The 22109-nt window shown below is 35.7% G+C and overlaps 1 protein-coding gene across 2 annotated transcripts in view; it reads right to left on the bottom strand.

Moving 5' to 3' along the window:
• Positions 1-20493, bottom strand: part of LOC136042128 (kelch domain-containing protein 10-like) — a 72154-nt gene extending 51661 nt beyond the window's left edge. Inside the window, exons 1-2 of one of the 2 annotated variants that reach the window (XM_065727037.1) lie at positions 20359-20493; positions 909-1058 (exon numbers count right to left, since the gene is read on the bottom strand). In XM_065727037.1, the coding sequence (XP_065583109.1) occupies positions 909-1038 (130 nt within the window). In that variant the 5' untranslated portion in view covers positions 1039-1058; positions 20359-20493. Of the gene's footprint in view, positions 1-908; positions 1059-9894; positions 9975-20358 lie in introns of those variants that run through there. The other variant, XM_065727038.1, reaches the window with a different exon arrangement.
• Positions 20494-22109: the final 1616 nt, after the last annotated feature.

The following is a 22109-nucleotide window of genomic DNA, read 5'->3' as shown; positions in this document are numbered from 1 at the left end:
AGTATACGTATGTTTGATTGTTTTTTTGTTTTTTGTTTTTATAAAATGTAGGCTACCTGACAGAAAGCAACAAGTTCGGCACTTGGATGTTGTGAGAATTTGCTTGTTAATGAAGTATCATTCATTCATTAATACTAATCCTCCATATAAGAAGTTAATTACAAGACAGGTCAAAACTTGAAATAATTAAAAAAACGACATTCTGTGTAATCAGCCTTAAACAAGTTCAGACCTCATAAATAAACATCAAAATTACATAAACCCTGGAAACAGTTGACATACCGTGACTAGACAATCAAACGAAGAGAGCCTTGCAATTTATCACAACAGAAAAAGTTTTCGTGGCCTATATTTCATTATATTTGTTTAATTCTGGGGCATATGCAAGTTTTTTAAACAAATAGGCTATTTCGTTTTAGTAGCCTACCAGCATAGTTATCCTCATTTTGTTTGATTTTCTTTCTATTTGCAGTGATCAATAGTCTTCATATTGAATATTATTAAGATGTAAGTTTTTGGCTTATAGTGCTTTATTTTTTTCTTTTTACTTAATGTTGTATTAATTTAGTTTAATTTTTGGATATATTTTTTTGTTGATAAAGGCTTACACATATTAGGCTAACATAAATAGATAATAAAAGAAAAAAGAAATGTAGGAAAGAAGAAACAGGAAAATAAAGGAAAGCAGATTAACAATTGGTATATAGCATACTGTTTCAGTGATGTTATTTATTTACTTAAGTAACTGTCTATTATATGCTATAGACTATGTCATGTGAGAAGCATCATTCAAGTTCTTTGTCAAACTTTAGCTTCTTTGAAACCAATTTTTACTACAGCAGATCTATCACGCACAAACCAAAGTTGATGATATGCTTGGTAAAAGAAAAATATGAGTAGCTACTTACGAATCGATTGAGTTTCTTCACGTTGTGGAAGAATTTTCTCTAAATGCAGCATTCTAAAGACATATTTTGCTTGTGCACGCTGTCTCCTTCTCTGTGACCTCTTAGGCCTTAAAAGCAGAACATCCTCCATAACGTCCAACTTGTAATGTTCTAAAATAAAATATTAATCACTACCGAAGTTTGATATAGGTCAGAACTCCCTTTCTTATCCAAAATATGGAAATTTAGGTAAATATGCTTGAAAACATTAACTATTGATATTAGTCCTATGGTCAAACATTGAGGAGGTTCAATTTCCTAAGTTTTAAACATTCAGTCATCAAAGTTGGTTTATAAAGTATAAAAATATAGACAAATAGACAGATTCATTCCACAACAAAGAAGAATACAAAAAACATGCATACAATATTAAAAATCAGCGCAAACAATCAACATCAAATACAAAGCAAGGCTTTATGAGCCCACAAGGCCCCCACACTATACTATGAAGTAATTAGAGCCTTTGAACCAAGGAAACTAAATCGGCTTTGGTGAAATAAAATAATGGAACTATACTTGTAATATCCACTTAACCAACCATGAAAGAACTTCAGGAATAATTTTTTCTCAAGAGGATGTATTGCTGTTCCAAGGCATATTGCAATCTACCTTGAGAGCCATGATTATTACATTAGAATGTTTTCATGGAGAATGGCATGAAAGCACACAAGACAGTGACTAAATTTTGTTAAGTATTTTTTTTTTGTGCGTGTGCATGTTTGTATACTCATTGATCCAACCCTTCGATAATAGGAGCAGATGACTTAATTATTGGAGGGAAAGAGTCTAAAAACAAGAAAATTATATTTTAGGGGATGATTTTGAAATTGTTCATGGGAGAGGGAGGTCCCTGACCCCCATTTGTTTCAAGGCGTATCTTTAGTCATAGTTACACATATGCAAGTCTCAAATATCTTGAAATATGCTCAGGTAGGAGACCCTCCCCCCTCTGCCCCCCTCCCTTATGAAAGACAGTTTAAATTCAGTGTTAATAGTAGAAAATAATGGCAAACCATAAATAAGTAACAAAATATGATAAAGAACTTAATCCGTCAGCGTATTATTCTGTATTAAGCAAGTTCCCTAAATTTGTCTTCTCAAGTACTGGCAGTGCAAAATTTCAAAAGACCTATTCTAGTCTTGCACTTCCTTAACATCCACTTTCAAGCCACTCATAGCAAATTATTTACAGCTTTTAAGGCAACTACAAGACCTATTTAAGACTATAGTGTATGCCTTACCTCCCACTGATGCAAATGTGATACAACATGGATTTGTTGGAGTCTACAGCTGCAAAACCATCCGAATAACTACTGTCCAAAAACTATCATACAGTAAAAGTCAAGGAGGGGGGGGAGAGAGAATGCCAACTCTAGTATCCTGATGTCATCATAGAGACATAACATTGCCTCAAAATATTTTAGTAAACTAATAACAATATTTTTAGTGCAAACACTAAAACCCATCAAACTGCGCATAAAGTTTTAGGGTCAATTTAAAATTCTTCTTTGGGGAGGTATTTTCTATTGTTTGGATGCCTCTCTTTACCCAGAGTAGCACGCAGGTTAGATGTATATGGGAGGAGGGGAGAAAGACGACTTTTCCTAGTAAAAAGGCGTTGAAATATACTCAGGTAGGGACCCCTTCGTTTTCAGCATGGCTGCAATTTGCTATAGGGCAGGAGGGGGGGTGGAGAGAAACTTCGTCAAACCGATGAGATTTAGTGTCTTCAAAAATCCTGTCAAAACTAAGATGGGCCTATATAATTCAAGCAGTCACAGAAACAGATAAATTTTTTATACCTTTGCCTTCATTGTACTATGTGGCTGATTTTTCATTTTTACTGTCGTTTTCACTTGACTTGGGAAAATTCACTCCAACTTGAAAATATTTTTCCTACTGTTTCTACCTTGTATTTTTTTTGTGATTGCTGGGGTTCAGAACTGAATAACCTAGTATATAACTGATATCCCAAAACCACCATACTGTAAAAAGCGACGGGGATTAGAAAATACCCATTAATTTACCTAATGCTATTATGGAGTTATTAAGACTCAAAAATAACTTAGTAAACCCAATGCTAATCTTTTGATGCAAACACTATGATCCATAAAGTAAGAGGAAATCCAAAAAAGCTTTAGAAACAAAATTCCAGAACAGACTCCGATTTTTTCAACTGAACAAGTGACTCAGTGAAGAATTGGTAACTGGTCCAACTACAACATCATTCATATCAAAACTATATGCTGAGTGACAAAACAAACCCTGCAAATATGAATGTAATTCCCAGTATCTCTCAACAAGTAATTAACTGATTGAAATGACATGTTGCTGGCCTTCCACCCAGAGACAATTATTATTTCCCTTTGTCTTCTGCCAATTATCAACAAACAACTGAACAGATCCAAGATAAATGTTAATCACTATGAAGTGCAAATTAATCCAATTAATAAATACAGGTATCCAACTTATATAGTTTTAACAGAAGCCTCAGCCCTTTTTATTTAGCACTATGCATATCTTTTATACACTTTGCTTCAAGCTTTGCTTCCAAGCTTTTGCTTTACAAGCTTTTCCTTTCTCCCTATATGTTACATTAACATATCACTTTCAAAAGCAATAAGTAGAAACAATCTTTAATTATTATTAGGCTTGCATCCCTTATCTGATTCCTGCATTGCAGTTTTTTTTTATATTAACATCAAAACACAAACACAAGAAAAAGTAGAAATGTTTAACAATGCAAAGGAAGAGAAGATAGGTGACTTTAAATCGGAAATTACTGAAAAACTGAGCAAGTGAGCAAACTGAGCAAGGCTACAAAAGCTTACTTGATTTTTAGAAAAGGAAAATGTTAGAGTTGAGTATCCTTTCTGATGATTAGTAAGTTTATAAGTAAGCTAAAGACTGTTTAGTAAGTGTGTAATTAAATTTGGTGAGTAATTCACAATTGAATTACATCTTATTTTGCCATGTCAATCTTGTTCTGCCGTTCTAATACTTTAGCTTCTTACCTAACCTTCCAACACCTCTGAGAAATTGGGATTAAAGGATTTGTTCCTATTACTTTAATGATGTTCTAGCCTTAGCTTTTGTTATCTTGCATTCAATAGCCCTCAATCCCGGAGGGTCATAGGGCACCCACCGGAGGGTCATAGGGCACCAATCACCATAGGGTGATTTGGTGTCTGTTGATGCAAAACTATTTAAACTATCATAGCAATCCAAGTATCGGTATAGGGGAAATACATGGGCAATAGACCCTACTAGGATTAAGATCTTCTTAAAATACTTTCATTTTGATCAGCTTTATCTCTTAATAATGATGGTTGTCTTAGCCAATCATGAAATGTGTAAGACCTTTTGGTTTCGGTTTTTGAGAAATTTTAGCAATTGTTCTAATCTGCTTTATGCATGAACTTGGTAATTGATGTTTTCATTATAATAAAAAAGGCAAAATTTGCCATTTTGATTGGTTTTTATTATTTGCTGTAGGGTTCTTGGAACTTTGCACCATAGGGTACTAAACCAATAGGCTGACCAATCATTAGAAAAATATTCTGTTCTCCAATCAGCACAAAAACCACAAAATAACTGATAGTTAGAGCACCAGTTTCTGTATCTCACTTATTTTGACTAGTACCCATGCCAAACGGTACAAAAATATTAAGGGTGGATCCCAGGGTCGTCGACCATGCTAAAAACAAATATCCTAAGACGCATGTTCGCCGTCGGGGCGTTTCTGAGATATAGGCCAAAAACACCAAAATTGGCCTACATACAGAAAAGGGTTCAATTATTCTTTTTTTTTTTTTTTTACAGATAAGATTGGTCAAAACCAGCAAACTCTTACGTCAATCGAAAGAAGAGACTTGGTGCTACAAGAATATGTTTTTTTTAGAAAATAAAGAAATAGTACACTTTTTACTGCAGTTTTTAAAAAGTTTCGATTTTTGTCAACAAATTTCTAACAAAAAAGCAAAAAACTCGAAATTTTTTAAGACAAAGTAGTTTTTTATATCAAAAAAGAAAGCCCGTGTGATTCTGAACACAATGAGCTAAGAAAAAGAGTCTAAATTATTGTGTCTGAAGAATATGCAACTGTTTTAGCAAGTATGTCCAATAAAAGGCCCAATATTAGTAACCTGCTACCTAGCAGGAAGTTTTTTCTCATCATGTGACAGGAGGTAGAATTAACATTCCTGGACAGATAGAAAGTCAGGGACCCTGAAGTGATGATGTAATACTGTCAAAGTAAAGGTGAACACTAGTTAATTAGTGTTATTTAGGCAGATAGACAGTTATTTCATCGGATATGATCAGTTTGTTAGAACTATGGCTCAAAACATCGACTAGGACAGCGCTTTCCGAACTGGGAGGTACGCCTCCCCAGGGAGGCAGTAATACTCCCCAAGGAGTATTATCCAGGATTGACAAAAAACAAACGAAATTAAAACTACCACACGAAATATCTTAATCTTTTTGGGACTGTGGCATTTACTGGACCAGGATCCACAAAAATAGGTAAAATTAGCAATCTGATATTTTAATAGATAAAATAGTAATTTGCAATAGGTAGTAAATATCTGATGGTAGAATTGTAGATGACCATATCTGATGGTAGAATTTGCAAGATTTTATATATTCTGGTAGATGCTCCATTCAGGGTTGATTGATTAGTTTTTCAGATACACACTTCATAATTTGCCTTACAAGTAGAAGGAACTGACTACAACTGCATATTTAATTGGCGATCTTTGATATATTGAAAAGAACAATATTAACAAAGATTTTGGAACTGCAAACTTATTCCTGGAAAAGCCATATTCCTTGAAACTTTTATGTAATTGACACTTTTTTCTAATGAGAAAGGCATATTGTAAAATAATTGCGTTGACTTCGTACAGATGGTGCAAAGATGGGTAGTGCCATTGAGTTATTCAGGACTTAATTGGCAAATGGTGCCGACGCGCGAACTGCACTTCAGGAGGCAAACAATACTTTAGCCACTTTGGCTCTCATAACGAATGCCTTCAACACCCTGCAAAATGCATTGTCCACGCTTAGTTTCTGGCAGCAGTTCTTGGAAATACTTAAATACACTTGTAGTATCGTTGTGCATGCTATCAAAACAGATGTGGGTTCAAGGAGGGGTTGTTGAGTGTCTCTGGTCAAGCGTGACTGCAGTCCAACTTTACCAGAACACTGTGACCACAAGGAATGCTTGTCCTCCAGCCCATGAAGAGGCTAACCAACACCTTATTACACATGCCCAAGCACGCTAGCCGTTACGCTTGTAGCATCGTTGTGCATGCCAACAACATAGACGTGGCAGTAGCCTGTGTTCATTTTTCTGAAGATCTTCAAGCTAAAGGACTGAGCAAACTTTTCTTGAAGTTCCCAACTTACATTAGCCCAGTACACAAGCTGGCAGATGAAGTTCACTTGTCCAAAAAGGAGCAGATTATGTTACCGTTTGTTCTCTGTCTGTCAGGGTGTGACATAGCAAACTTTTCTTTGGCGTCAGGAAAGTTTCTTTCTTAAACACTGCGGGGTCTCCAACTTTTGCCTCAAAAACGGTGTCTGTGATGGTGCAGATCAAGAATGCAGCAGGGAAGCTTTCAGTCAACATGTTTAAAGAAGTTTACCACCTATCAAATTCCCTGGTCACTGAAATGTATGGTAAACAGGCCGGATTCAATTCACTGACCAGTGTAAGAGCTTACATTTGGTGCCAGAAACAAGATTTGAGAAGACTGCCACCTTCTGACAACACCTTCAAGCCATGCATACAAAGTTCCATATTTGCTACATGGATAATCTTGTCATCAATATAGGCTTGGCCAAGCATTCCAGATACACTCCTCCATGGATGGAAGATGGTTGAAGGGGGAGTAGATATAGTTGTCTCAAGCTGTAAAGAAGCATCAAGCCTGGAAGCTTACTGCAGATGCAAAAGTGGAAGATGCAGGAAAGACTATAGCTGCTCAAAAATGAAAGGATGCTGCAGCTTATGCTCCTCCCTTGGAACAAGGAGAGCATGCAGGGGGTCTGATCTTGCCCCGTCTGAATTCTCTGAAGAAGAAATTGAGGAACATTTTTGAAAGTTTTATTTGATTTCTTTTACTTTTAATTACAACAGTTCCCTAATCAGTTACAATTACCCAATTTTACAGACAGGACGAGTAAGACAAATCAAGTATGCCAACTGAATCCATCTGTGAAGCAGAATTATTTCATGTAGTAAATAAGTAAGATGTATCAGTGGTAGACCAGGCTGCAAAAAGGTAATTGCAGACACCTTAGTACACAAGAAAACTTATGTCCATTCTAAAAAACATTTTTTTTTAGTCAAAATGTTTTTTAAACCTATTCTTATTTTAAAGTAAAAAGTTAAAAATTTCAAATAGTTAGAAAGTTTGAAGTATTCCTACCCTTTGAAGAAAAAAATGTCCCTCGTCATAATATGGCTAGTGATCATTTCAGTGACACTACAAAAAAAAAATCACAGACATTTTAAAAATAAAAATATTTTATATTTTTTTACCTCAAATTATATGGAATTGAATGAGCTTTCTTTTCTAATATGAAAAAAAGTTTGTTACCTTTAAGAAATCTCGAGTTTTTAGCCTTTCTTTGAGATATTTGATGAATTTTACAGCACTTATTTTGAAACTGCAGTAAATAGAGAAAAAATACTTTTTTTTGCGATTCAAAAATCATATCTTGTAGATCTAAATCGCTTCTCTCAATTGATTTAACATTACGTTGGATTCCTCAACCCAATAACTCCCAAAAATTCCTGAATGGTCACGTTTATTTGTAGGCTAAATTTGGCATTTTTGGCCTATATCTCAGAAACACCCCAACGGCAAACATGCGCCTTATGATATTCGTTTTTGGTATGGTCAACTACCCTAGGATCTATCCTCAGCAGTTTTGGACCTTCTGGCATGGGTGGGTACACAATACAGAATCTGGCACTCTGACTAGGACCTAGATATGATTTATGGGTGACCTGAAAGCTCTATCACTGCTTGTTTTCATACATTTTGAAAAACATGCTAAAAGCAGCATTGCTAATATATGAAAGTACTTTTCCAACACTCACAACAATGAACATGCATACAACATACTATAAAACTTTTCCAATACATGAATATATTCACATACTCCAAACATGTCAACTGGAAAACCAACATGGGAAATAGCTGGTTTTTCAACATGGATCAGACTTGCTCCTTTACATATAAACCTTCAGATACTTGTCTTGAAAACAAATCAAAGTAGAAATACCAATTAGTAAAAAAAAACAAAAAACAGTTGAACCTTTAGATAGTTCTACTGAAAAAAAATTATAATTTCGAAAAAAATGTAAAAAAGAAAAATTATTTTCAATAAAACTTTGTTCTTTTTTACTGCAAGTTCCACTCACCCTCTATTAGAAAGCTACCCCACAGAGAACTCCCTCTGAAAAATTTATCATGTACAAACTCCTCCAAGGAATACTTCAGGAGATTCCAACCCAACGTAAAGCTGTTTTAAAAAAAATAACAAATTTCAGCATAAAGAGTGTGGTGTTGAAGAGAGGGGAACTCCCCTCATATATGTAATAATTTCTGTTGGTTTTAAGTTTTAATGTTGCTCCTTACTTTCAGTGGAATAAACTTGTTTGTTTATTTAATTTCTGGTTGTTTCTTACATAATGCCAGAAAATCTGACTTCACCTCCATGGAAAATCCCCTCTACCCACAGAAATATTATCTAGAAAATTTGATCCCAGTGGAAATTTACCAAGGACAAAATAGATAGTTTATTGAGTGGGTATTGTCAACTCAATTGATCTCACAATTAAGTTCAAGCATTAGATATCTTGTAAAATTGAAGTAATATCTTTTAATTGTAGCCCAATGGTGTAGCCACATAAACTGTAACATTTTGTGTGTGTGTTTTGAATTTGGGAGTGGTAATTATGTTTTCAGTCAAGTAGCAAAACTAGATAATCTGTGTGATTAGCAAACTGATGGTGATACCATTTAGTGTTTAAATTTGTTACACCAGTAATTTATTACTTTCTCAACAAGTGAAAAAATAGTTAACTGGCTAAAACAAATAGCAAATTTATTACTTCTCAAAATATATACCTTGGTTATCAGTTCCTGGAGTCCAAGAGCTACTACAAAACAAATGATCAGCAGCCACCTTTAAAAGCCAAGCTGAAAATACCTGTACAAAGAGTACTCAACTAAAACCATACACCAGGATAATCCAGCTCCAGAAATGCTAAGAGCCATTTCAAGACAAACAACTTGCAGCCACCTCTAATAGTGCAACTCACCTTGTAGCATATATAAACAAAAGAAAGAGGGCTGAACAGTCTTGACTGACAAACCCATTTACTGTCTAACTCAAGAGGAGGAAGCCATCATCTTTTTTTTCAGAACTGGTAGAATATCCTACCCAAACAACAGACAAAATACAGACAATGGAAGTTATTTATTGAAGACTAAACACCTCCCAACGCATCCAAGACTAGTACTAATTAACAGACTAGTACTAATTAACTAGTACTATAACAGAAATCTTCAAGCCTAACTGTTTTTCCCAATCAAAGCATTTCTCTCAGTTGAGAAATGAGAGCATTCAGGTAGAACATGATCTAACATCTCTTCAATATTTCTACACCTGTTAAAAGAGCACATCTTCTTGTCTGAAAAATAGTGCAATACCTGATGTGATCTAGTCATTCAATTCCCAGTCCTCCAACAGAAAATAATACTGGCTAGTTTTCTATTGGAACAAATCAGGTACTAGATACAATACCAAGCAAATGTTAAAACATATACTCTTGTCCTAGCAATAAAGGCTCTAACCTCCAAAGAAATTAGGTTGTGAATAAATAACCAATTTTAATCATTTTAAATTGAAAAACCTGAAAGGACATTACTATTTGAATCCTGTTATATGCATTATCAATTTGATTTCGATAATTGGATAATTAAAATCATGTACGCAACTATTGAAGTTGTGTAAAGTGCTGTATAGCGCTGTGAACCATTTGCTTTGAATAATTGGATATTTTGGATAATTAAAATTGTGTACGCAACTTGTGAATATACATCTTGTGAATATTGCTACCTGATTTGCTATTGCCCTTACTGACAACTATTGTGGCCCCGTCCACGAATTTTGATGAAATTTGATCATTTCACCGGATGATGACAGGTGAAAGACTTGTCTTGAATCCCGCATTGAATTTCATTTCACGGGCTAGAAATGCAGGTTGTTCAGCTGATAATATCGTAAAAATCCCATAGTTGTTTTGAGGCCTAGGGTGCCGCCAATACTTTGGCAGATGCATTAAGCAAAGCAGGCCAATCCATTAATGCTAAAGTGAAGAGTCCTGCCTTTTTCGGTATAGTACGGCGAGCGACGGCGAGTGCTTGACGGAACATCTAAAAGTGACCTATGCGATCTCGCTAATAACTGTACAGAAGTTGTTCAATTAGGAAGTACGAGGTCTTTTCGATTAAAGTTTGAGTCACGTGACCACCTAAAGTATGCCACTGAGAATCCCCTTGTTATTGGTTACGAGCGTCTACCCATAACTGAGTACAAGTTTTTGCCTACCCAGTGCTACAAATGCCAGTGCTACGGCCATACTGCAAATAACTGTAAAGCTTCCCCGAGATGCTCTGAATGCGCTGGTGACCACCAGAACTCCAAAGAAAACCCATGTCAACTTGTCATAAAATGTGCTCTCTGTGGCTCCTCCGACCACCCCTGTTATTTGTATAAATGTCCAGAAGCACAGAAACTACTGCTTAAGAAATGAACAGTCAAACAAACACAAGTACAAGTACTGTACAAGATTTTACATTTCTTACTAATTTATCACTGTGCAATAATGTTGTTTTTAATTATTACAATGACCAAAATAATCTGTCCACCAACACCTTAGCTAGCCCCAATAGCCCTTTAAACCAAATTAACTGTAAATATCTCGACACTTTTGATTTTGTGAATAATGTGAAACCTAAGCTAATGGAAGAGACCAAACTTAATGTAATTTGCTTTAATATCAGAAGCATACGGGATAAGTGGGCTAATTTTAAAGATTTAATTTTAACAAATGGTTACTGCCCTTTCGATGTAATTGGAATAACAGAGACGTGGCTTTCAGAAATTGATGATACTAATGAATTTTCCCTCACTGGCTTTCAAGCTATTCATATTGAGAGAAAATTAACCAAGTCATCTGGCGGCATTTCTCTTTACATCCGATCAAGTCTAAAATTCACCAGACTATTAGACTGTGAATTCTTGTTCTCGCAACCTATAAATAATAGTTGCATTTATTCAATAATCGTCGACATAAGTGTAGACGAGAATTCTTTTATTTTTTCGTTATTTTATAAACCACCCACATTTCCAACACCTTTCTTTTGTAATCTGTTTGATGATTTTCCTAGTTTTATTAGTTTACGACAAAAGAAGGCAATAGTTTTTGGGGACTTCAATTGTAATTTATTAAATGTTAGCAATAACAATGATTGTGATACCTTCTTTAAAACATTTACCTCAAGTGGTCTTCTTCCCACAATCCTTTTTCCTACTAGAGTTGATCCCATGAGGTCTACCACTACTTTAATTGATAACACTTTTGTATCCACTTCCCTGGGAAACCATCTGTCCTCCAAAATAATATTTTCTGACCTGTCAGATCACTTTCCAATCTATCTTTCCTTCCCCTCCCTATCAGCTACTCAACCCTGTAGAACTAATACCCTTACGTCTAACAGAATATATAATACTGTGAATATGAACCGGTTCACGGATTGTTTGAAATCCTTTGACTGGTCCAAGACTTTGGATTGTCAGGATGTTAATTCAGCCACAAGTAGTTTTACACATGGATTGAGTGATCTTATCAGTTCAACCTTTCCAGTTCGTAAATCAAACCGAAAAACTACCCATATAGGCCCCTGGATGTCAAATAGCCTGATAATCTCTTCATACTTAAAAAAAAAATGACCTATAGAAGTTCGCTTGCAAAACCAGTAGCGTTATTGAAATGACAAATTATAAAAAATACAAAAACGTGTATACCAAACTCATCCGGGAAGCAAAGAAAAATTATTATTATTCGAGAATCTCTCACTGCAAAGGGAACTTGCAAAAAATTTGGTCTACAATAAATGAAATTCTTTCAAAAAAAGGAATTCAAGATCTGTTCCTATTAACCTTAGGGACATCAGTGGCAGATTAATTGACCCAATTTCAGTACCAGATGCTTTTAATAATTATTTCACTAATATTCCAAATGCTAACTCCTGTTCCTTCTCACAGTCAGTACACCCTAGCAAGATTCCCAGATCCATGTTTTTCTCTCCAACTGATCGCAAAGAGGTGCTTCAAGTTATTGAATCTCTCTCTAATAAAACTGTGACTTCTTTGGCATAAGTAATAAGCTTCTTAGGACCGTATCTTCCTATATTTGTGAACCCATTGTGCACATAGCAAACCTGTCTATGACCAATGGAGTCTTCCCAGAAATATTTAAATCAGCAATTGTTATCCCAATTCATAAAAAAGGTGATCCGTCTGAGATAAGCAATTATTGTCCAATCTCACTTCTCCCAGTTATATCTAAGGTGCTCAAGAGAATTATATTCTGACGTCTTTCTCCCTATGTATTTGGGAATCATTCATCAGATTTGTTGATTTCTCCTCATCAATATGGATTCTGTGCCAAATTTTCAACTGCTCATGCACTAATAGACGCCACAGAGTTTATACGTTCCCAACTTGACCTTAAAAATACTGTATTGGGTTTATTTCTGGATTTTTCAAAGGCCTTTGACATGGTTGATCACAGTGTTTTATTAAGTAAACTCAGTAACCTAGGGATTCACAGAGTTCCTTTCTCATGGTTTGGCTCTTATCTCTCTGGTAGAGTACAGGGTGTGAGACTGGGCGGGGTGACTTCACATCCCCTACCTGTCCAGAGGGGCATCCCACAGGGCTCTGTTCTTGGTTCAATACTTTTTCTCCTTTATATTAATGATTTGATTATGGACCTGGGTCCATCAGTGCACCCACTACTTTTTGCTGATGATAGCAACTTTTTCATCACCGGTCCTAATTTACCATCCATCATCACCTCTACTCAAACCCTTCTGAATAGAGTACAGGAGTGGTGTCTCGTTAATTGCATGACCATTAACAGCAAGAAAAGTCAGGTGGTATTATTTCAGACCCCTTACAAAAAAAATGAAGCTCAGCCAGCACTTGGCCAAAAATATTCTACCAATCTCCTCCTGCAGGTTGAAGTTGCCAAGTTTCTTGGTGTCCACATAGACTCCTGCCTATCATTTGCAACACATGTGTCCTATATCAGAGCCATAATTTTGCAACAGGTAAGTATGATTAATTGCGTGAATTATTTTCTTCCTCCCGATATCCTTGTCACCCTTTATTATTCTTTTATTTACCCATATATATCAAACTGCGGATCTGTATGGGGCAATACTTATCCTTCAGTTACCAATAAATTAAAATCTGCTCAAAACCATGCCGTCAAAGCAGTTTTTTGGTTGCCACAACTATATCCCCCCAAGGACTTGTACACCAATTTTGGTATCATTCCTTTTGAACAAATCATCAAAAAATTAAATCTATCCCTTGCATACTCCACTTACCATAAAAATCTTCCTCCCCACTTATTATCTTATTTTAATAGTAATAATTCTGAAGGCCACTGTCTCCATTCATCCAACTGTTCCTTCATTGTCCCCAGGTGTATCTCTAGTTCTGCCCAGCGATCCCCAATTTGTAAGTCTATAATTCAATGGAATTTAATACCCTCCAGTGTCAAGCTATCCACAAGTTTTTGGATGCTATATAACACGGTACTAAAATCTTGATATTATATTCCTCTAAATGTTTATTCAATTTGCTTTAATTACCCTTGTTTTCTCTTTTCTTTCTTTTTCTCTCTCTCTTCTTCATTTTCAATTTTTTGTTGTTTTGGTTCTTAACAAGTTTGCTTCTAGGATCTTTATTATTATTGTTTTTATGTGTTTTCTTTTTTTTTTTTTTGAATTAATTGAACTGAATTGAAATTGAATTGAATTATCTATATCAGCATTACTACATACTGCAAAGCAGTGCCAGTTTCTTGGCTAATGTTACCACAAGAATTGTCATTCCTCAAAGGAGAAAACTTATGATCATTAGGTGTTTGAATCCCTTTTGCTGTGAGTTTTAGCCATGGCAGGCATTTGGGAGGAATAGTGTTTGCCTCTGTACTGTCACAAATAATTGCAGAATAAAAAATGAAAAGCCAAAAAAATGGTCTAGGAAAGACCTGAGAACTAAACAGATTAAGATTAATCAGCACAAGATATATGATAAAAAAGACACTTCTAGAGTCAGAGCATAACAATTGCACCTAGACAAAGTCCAGAACTTTTTGGAGAGGCAGACATTCTGTACAAAAAAATAATAAGAGATACTAGTAAATACCAGTAAATAAGAGAAACTAATAAACTCAAGAGGAGGAAGCCATCATCTTTTTTTTTCAGAACTGGTAGAATATCCTACCCAAACAACAGACAAAATACAGACAATGGAAGTTATTTATTGAAGACTAAACACCTCCCAACGCATCCAAGACTAGTACTAATTAACAGACTAGTACTAATTAACTAGTACTATAACAGAAATCTTCAAGCCTAACTGTTTTTCCCAATCAAAGCATTTCTCTCAGTTGAGAAATGAGAGTATTCAGGTAGAACATGATCTAACATCTCTTCAATATTTCTACATCTGTTATAAGAGCACATCTTCTTTTCTGAAAAATAGTGCAATGCCTGATGTGATCTAGTCATTCGATTCCCAGTCCTCCAACAGAAAATAATACTGGCTAGTTTTCTATTGGAACAAATCAGGTACTAGATACAATACCAAGCAAATGTTAAAACATATGCTCTTGTCCTAGCAATAAAGGCTCTAACCTCCAAAGAAATTAGGTTGTGAATAAATCACCAATTTTAATCATTTTAAATTGAAAAACCTGAAAGGACATTACTATTTGAATCCTGTTATATGCATTATCAATTTGATTTCGATAATTGGAAAATTAAAATCGTGTACGCAACTATTGAAGTTGTGTAAAGTGCTGTATAGCGCTGTGAACCATTTGCTTTGAATAATTGGATATTTTGGATAATTAAAATTGTGTATGCAACTTGTGAATATACATCTTGTGAATATTGCTACCTGATTTGCTATTGCCCTTACTGACAACTATTGTGGCCCCGTCCACGAATTTTGATGAAATTTGATCATTTCATCAGATGATGCCAGGTGAAAGACTTGTCTTGAATCCTGCATTGAATTTCATTTCACGGGCTAGAAATGCAGGTTGTTCAGCTGATAATATCGTAAAAATTCCATAGTTGTTTTGAGGCCTAGGAGGGATTCATGGCAAGTAGTTCTGTCGGACAAGGGTGCCGCCAATACTTTGGCAGATGCATTAAGCAAAGCAGACCAATCCATTAATGCTAAAGTGAAGAGTCCCGCCTTTTTCGGTATAGTACGGCGAGCGACGGCGAGTGCTTGACGGAACATCTAAAAGTGACCTATGCGATCTCGCTAATAACTGTACAGAAGTTGTTCAATTAGGAAGTACGAGGTCTTTTCGATTAAAGTTTGAGTCACGTGACCACCTAAAGTATGCCACTGAGAATCCCCTTGTTATTGGTTACGAGCGTCTACCCATAACTGAGTACAAGTTTTTGCCTACCCAGTGCTACAAATGCCAGTGCTACGGCCATACTGCAAATAACTGTAAAGCTTCCCCGAGATGCTCTAAATGCGCTGGTGACCACCAGAACTCCAAAGAAAACCCATGTCAACTTGTCATAAAATGTGCTCTCTGTGGCTCCTCCGACCACCCCTGTTATTTGTATAAATGTCCAGAAGCACAGAAACTACTGCTTAAGAAATGAACAGTCAAACAAACACAAGTACAAGTACTGAACAAGATTTTACATTTCTTACTAATTTATCACTGTGCAATAATGTTGTTTTAATTATTACAATGACCAAAATAATCTGTCCACCAACACCTTAGCTAGCCCCAATAGCCCTTTAAACCAAATTAACTGTAAATATCTCAACACTTTTGATTTTGTGAATAATGTGAAACCTAAGCTAATGGAAGAGACCAAACTTAATGTAATTTGCTTTAATATCAGAAGCATACAGGATAAGTGGGCTAATTTTAAAGATTTAATTTTAACAAATGGTTACTGCCCTTTCGATGTAATTGGAATAACAGAGACATGGCTTTCAGAAATTGATGATACTAATGAATTTTCCCTCACTGGCTTTCAAGCTATTCATATTGAGATAAAATTAACCAAGTCATCTGGCGGCATTTCTCTTTACATCCGATCAAGTCTAAAATTCACCAGACTATTAGACTGTGAATTCTTGTTCTCGCAACCTATAAATAATAGTTGCATTTATTCAATAATCGTCGACATAAGTGTAGACGAGAATTCTTTTATTTTTTCGTTATTTTATAAACCACCCTCATTTCCAACACCTTTCTTTTGTAATCTGTTTGATGATTTTTCTAGTTTTATTAGTTTACGACAAACGAAGGCAATAGTTTTTGGGGACTTCAATTGTAATTTATTAAATGTTAGCAATAACAATGATTGTGATACCTTCTTTAAAACATTTACCTCAAGTGGTCTTCTTCCCACAATCCTTTTTCCTACTAGAGTTGATCCCATGAGGTCTACCACTACTTTAATTGATAACACTTTTGTATCCACTTCCCTGGGAAACCATCTGTCCTCCAAAATAATATTTTCTGACCTGTCAGATCACTTTCCAATCTATCTTTCCTTCCCCTCCCTATCAGCTACTCAACCCTGTAGAACTAATACCCCTACGTCTAATAGAATATATAATACTGTGAATATGAACCGGTTCACGGATTGTTTGAAATCCTTTGACTGGTCCAAGACTTTGGATTGTCAGGATGTTAATTCAGCCACAAGTCGTTTTACACACGGATTGAGTGATATTATCAGTTCAACCTTTCCAGTTCGTAAATCAAACCGAAAAACTACCCATATAGGCCCCTGGATGTCAAATAGCCTGATAATCTCTTCATACTGAAAAAATGACCTATAGAAGTTCGCTTGCAAAACCAGTAGCGTTATTGAAATGACAAATTATAAAAAATACAAAAACGTGTATACCAAACTCATCCGGGAAGCAAAGAAAAATTATTATTATTCAAGAATCTCTCACTGCAAAGGGAACTTGCAAAAAATTTGGTCTACAATAAATGAAATTCTTTCAAAAAAAGGAATTCAAGATCTGTTCCTATTAACCTTAGGGACATCAGTGGCAGATTAATTGACCCAATTTCAGTACCAGATACTTTTAATAATTATTTCACTAATATTCCAAATGCTAACTCCTGTTCCTTCTCACAGTCAGTACACCCTAGCAAGAATCCCAGATCCAGGTTTTTCTCTCCAACTGATCGCAAAGAGGTGCTTCAAGTTATTGAATCTCTCTCTAATAGTAGCACACCTGACTTCTTTGGCATAAGTTATAAGCTTCTTAGGACCGTATCTTCCTATATTTGTGAACCCAATGTGCACATAAAAAACCTGTCTATGACCAATGGAGTCTTCCCAGAAATATTTAAATCAGCAATTGTAATCCCAATTCATAAAAAAGGTGATCCGTCTGAGATAAGCAATTATTGTCCAATCTCACTTCTCCCAGTTATATCTAAGGTGCTCGAGAGAATTATATTCTGACGTCTTTCTCCCTATGTATTTGGGAATCATTCATCAGATTTGTTGATTTCTCCTCATCAATATGGATTCTGTGCCAAATTTTCAACTGCTCATGCACTAATAGACGCCACAGAGTTTATACATTCCCAACTTGACCTTAAAAACACTGTATTGGGTTTATTTCTGGATTTTTCAAAGGCCTTTGACATGGTTGATCATAGTGTTTTATTAAGTAAACTCAGTAACCTAGGGATTCACAGAGTTCCTTTCTCATGGTTTGGCTCTTATCTCTCTGGTAGAGTACAGAGTGTGAGACTGGGCGGGGTGACTTCACATCCCCTACCTGTCCAGAGGGGCATCCCACAGGGCTCTGTTCTTGGTTCAATACTTTTTCTCCTTTATATTAATGATTTGATTATGGACCTGGGTCCATCAGTGCACCCAGTACTTTTTGTTGATGATAGCAACTTTTTCATCACCGGTCCTAATTTACCATCCATCATCACCTCTACTCAAACCCTTCTGAATAGAGTACAAGAGTGGTGTCTTGTTAACTGCATGACCATTAACAGCAAGAAAAGTCAGGTGGTATTATTTCAAACCCCTTACAAAAAAATGAAGCTCAGCCAGCACTTGGCCAAAAATATTCTACCAATCTCCTCCTGCAGGTTGAAGTTGCCAAGTTTCTTGGTGTCCACATAGACTCCTGCCTATCATTTGCAACACATGTGTCCTATATCAGAGCCATAATTTTGCAACAGGTAAGTATGATTAATTGTGTGAATTATTTTCTTCCTCCCAATATCCTTGTCACCCTTTATTATTCTTTTATTTACCCATATATATCAAACTGCGGATCTGTATGGGGCAATACTTATCCTTCACTTACCAATAAATTAAAATCTGCTCAAAACCATGCCATCAAAGCAGTTTTTTGGTTGCAACAACTATATCCCCCCAAGGACTTGTACACCAATTTTGGTATTATCCCTTTTGAACAAATCATCAAAAAATTAAATCTATCCCTTGCATACTCCACTTACCATAAAAATCTTCCTCCCCACTTATTATCTTATTTTAATAGTAATAATTCTGAAGGCCACTGTCTCCATTCATCTGGCTGTTCCTTCATTGTCCCCAGGTGTATCTCTAGTTCCGCCCAGTGATCCCCAATTTATAAGTCTATAATTCAATGGAATTTAATACCCTCCAGTGTCGAGCTATCCACAAGTTTTTGGATGCTATATAACATGGTACTAAAATCTTGATATTATATTCCTCTAAATGTTTATTCAATTTGCTTTAATTACCCTTGTTTTCTGTTTTCTTTCTTTTTCTCTCTCTCTTCTTCATTTTCAATTTTTTGTTGTTTTGGTCCTTAACAAGTTTGCTTCTAGGATCTTTATTATTATTGTTTTTATGTGTTTTCTTTTCTTTTTGAATCAATTGAACTGAATTGAAATTGAATTGAATTATCTATATAAGCATTACTACATACTGCAAAGCAGTGCCAGTTTCTTGACTAATGTTACCACAAGAATTGTCATTCCTCAAAGGAGAAAACTTATGATCATTAGGTGTTTGAATCCCTTTTGCTGTGAGTTTTAGCCATGGCAGGCATTTGGGAGGAATAGTGTTTGCCTCTGTACTGTCACAAATAATTGCAGAATAAAAAAAGAAAAGCCAAAAAAATGGTCTAGGAAAGACCTGAGAACTGAAGCACAAGAAAACTGTTTTCAGTTTCACAACTTTGCTCAATCCAAATTTATGAGGTTTCAAAGATCTGCAAAAGCATTTCCTAAATTTAGAAACAAAAATAATTAATACAGCTTAAAATTCTACTTAAATATAAGGTTAATGTATTCTCAGAACTAGGCTATAACCAGGAAAAAGTAAATTGATAACTAAAAGTTAAGGTAAAATATTGCTCTGTCAAAATTTCAATAGGTATAGACCAGTCAAGAAGGCGAATTCCTAGGAATTAGAGATCAGAAGAGCGCTAACATGGATGCTTGGCAATACCTTCTCACAAAATGTTTTTTGCCCTTGTTTCATTGCTGAAAACTCTACTTTCCTAGCCTAACCCCTTTCCAGGGACATAGCTCTGACATTTTATTTGGGGAAAGAGGGTTTACACCAAGAGAGTACCTTAATTTTTAGTTACCAGTTTCTTTTTCTCTGCCTTTAGTTCTGAAAATGCAATTCCTGTTATTTGAGTAGAATTTTGACCCATAGCCTATCAATGTTTTTTTTAATTTAGGAAATGCATTTGCAAATCTTTAAAACCTTCTAAATTGGGACTGAGCAAAGTTGTGAAGCTGAAAGCAATTTTTTTATTTTTTTAGGCTACTTCATTCAAGCAGAAGATCTATTTTGCAAGGTTTCACTTTTATAACAAACATATTTTTGAAGGTCATCAAATGTCAGGGCCCTCAAGAGGATGAAGGAGTGGGTGTATGTACTTCAAAATACCTTTCCAGGACATACTTTATACTGTTGACCCATCCCTGAAAGTTTCATTTTCCTATCCTAACCCATTTCTGAGATAGCAAGAAGTCAATCAACTAAAATTTTACCAAAAGTCTTGAAGTATTTCACGCCAGGAATATTTATTTTGATGACTGTTGAGGTGGGCAGTGTTTGATAGAAAAAGATCTGCTGTTTGGAATTATGCGACGTTTTTGAAACTTATTGCCACTTTTGACGAGCATTTAGTTAAAAGTCGCAAAATATAAGGGAGAACTGTGAAGCCATTCATACCTATTCATCATTTACTTGACTGAAGCTTTCAATTGAGATGTCATATAACCACATTCCAAATTATTTTATTTTCCCATTATGGTTTTACCGTTATACTACTACTACTAACAACTCACCGCAGCACCAAGCCGCCTGAGACCAACACATCTGTGCACACTCCTCCTCAATCCCAATAAATTCAACTCCCCCCTTTTTACATGCTCCCAGGAAGTTGCCATTTCCCTTAAATCCCTCTTTTTAACATTTTCCTACCCCAACGGCCAACAACCTGCTTTGTGTATAGCACTTGACGGTTGGGCGAAAAGGATAATCTTTGCCAATATGTCCTCAATCATCCGTAGTACGTGCCCTAGCCATCTATCTTTAATCTTTCTCTCTTTATAGCCCTAGTAAGCGCGGTCGAAGCACACTTTTGTATTTTCTACTGTTTGACATATGGTCAATCAGCATGGTACCCAGAACAATCCGCAGACAATTTCTTTGAAAAACATCTAGCAAATTTCCCCCCGCTTTTTGCAGCGCCTATGCTTCAGAAGCACATTTGACCACTGTCATCACTGTAGCTTCCAATATTTTAATCTTGGTTTCCAGACTCGTTTTCCCATTCTTCCAAACTTTTTTTTTAATTGTGAAAAAAAACACCCTGAGCTATGGCTGTTCTGTATTTAACATCGTCACTGGTCCCACCGTCTTTATTAATAATACTACCAAGGTAAGTGAAGCTGTCCACTTGATCAATCTTTTCGATACCAAACATCTCCTTTTCATCTTCACTTATTTCTAACCTTAGTGACTAAATCTTCTTCATATCAATTTTCAAACCTGTTGTCGCACCCTTAATCACAAAACCTCTAAAAGTTCTTTTATTTTGCTAACACTTTCATCTAAGATGCTCAAATCATCTACCTGACCTATGTCCTGAAAATTTTTCCTCCCCAGTTGATTCCGTATCCCCCCATCCCCTTTCCTATGCTATTTAGGACAAAGCCCATCAAAATGATCCACATAAAGGGGGATAGACTAGAACCCTGTTCAACTCGTAATTGAATACGAAACCAGCTGCCAGCCTCGTTTCCTATTTTAACCATAGCAGGGTTATTTTCCTATATAGCACTAATCACTTTAATGTGTTTGTCTGGTATGCCATACAAGTATAAAACCTTTTCTAATGCTCTTCTATCAAAAGAATCAAACGGTTGCTCATAATCCATAAAAATGGGGATCAAAGGTCTTTGATAACTCAGCAGTGGCGTATTTCATTAAAATCCTGGGGGAGGCAAATTTGGAGTTAATTTTCCCAACTCAAGTGAAAATGACGGCGAAAACGGAAGAAGCGCAAGAAAGAAAGGAATTAAGTACTTTTGAGGAATTGACCTAACAGTGCAAATTTGGTCAAAACATCATTTAATCTTTTTAAAACCGCACTGTTCTTCTCTTATAACTTTGCCTACAGCATCGCTCAGTCTGAAAAAAGCATATTAGCAAGTAATTTGCCACCTACAGAGACCAGGCTAAAGGCTCAATAATTACCGAACTCACTCATGTCACCTTTCTTATACAGTGGTTT

The sequence above is a fragment of the Artemia franciscana genome, unplaced genomic scaffold (assembly GCF_032884065.1).
Source record: "Artemia franciscana unplaced genomic scaffold, ASM3288406v1 PGA_scaffold_67, whole genome shotgun sequence".
NCBI classification, from domain to species: Eukaryota; Metazoa; Arthropoda; class Branchiopoda; order Anostraca; family Artemiidae; genus Artemia; species Artemia franciscana.
The sequence above is the reverse complement of the archived record's forward strand: the minus strand, read 5'-3'. Positions and strand labels throughout refer to the sequence as shown.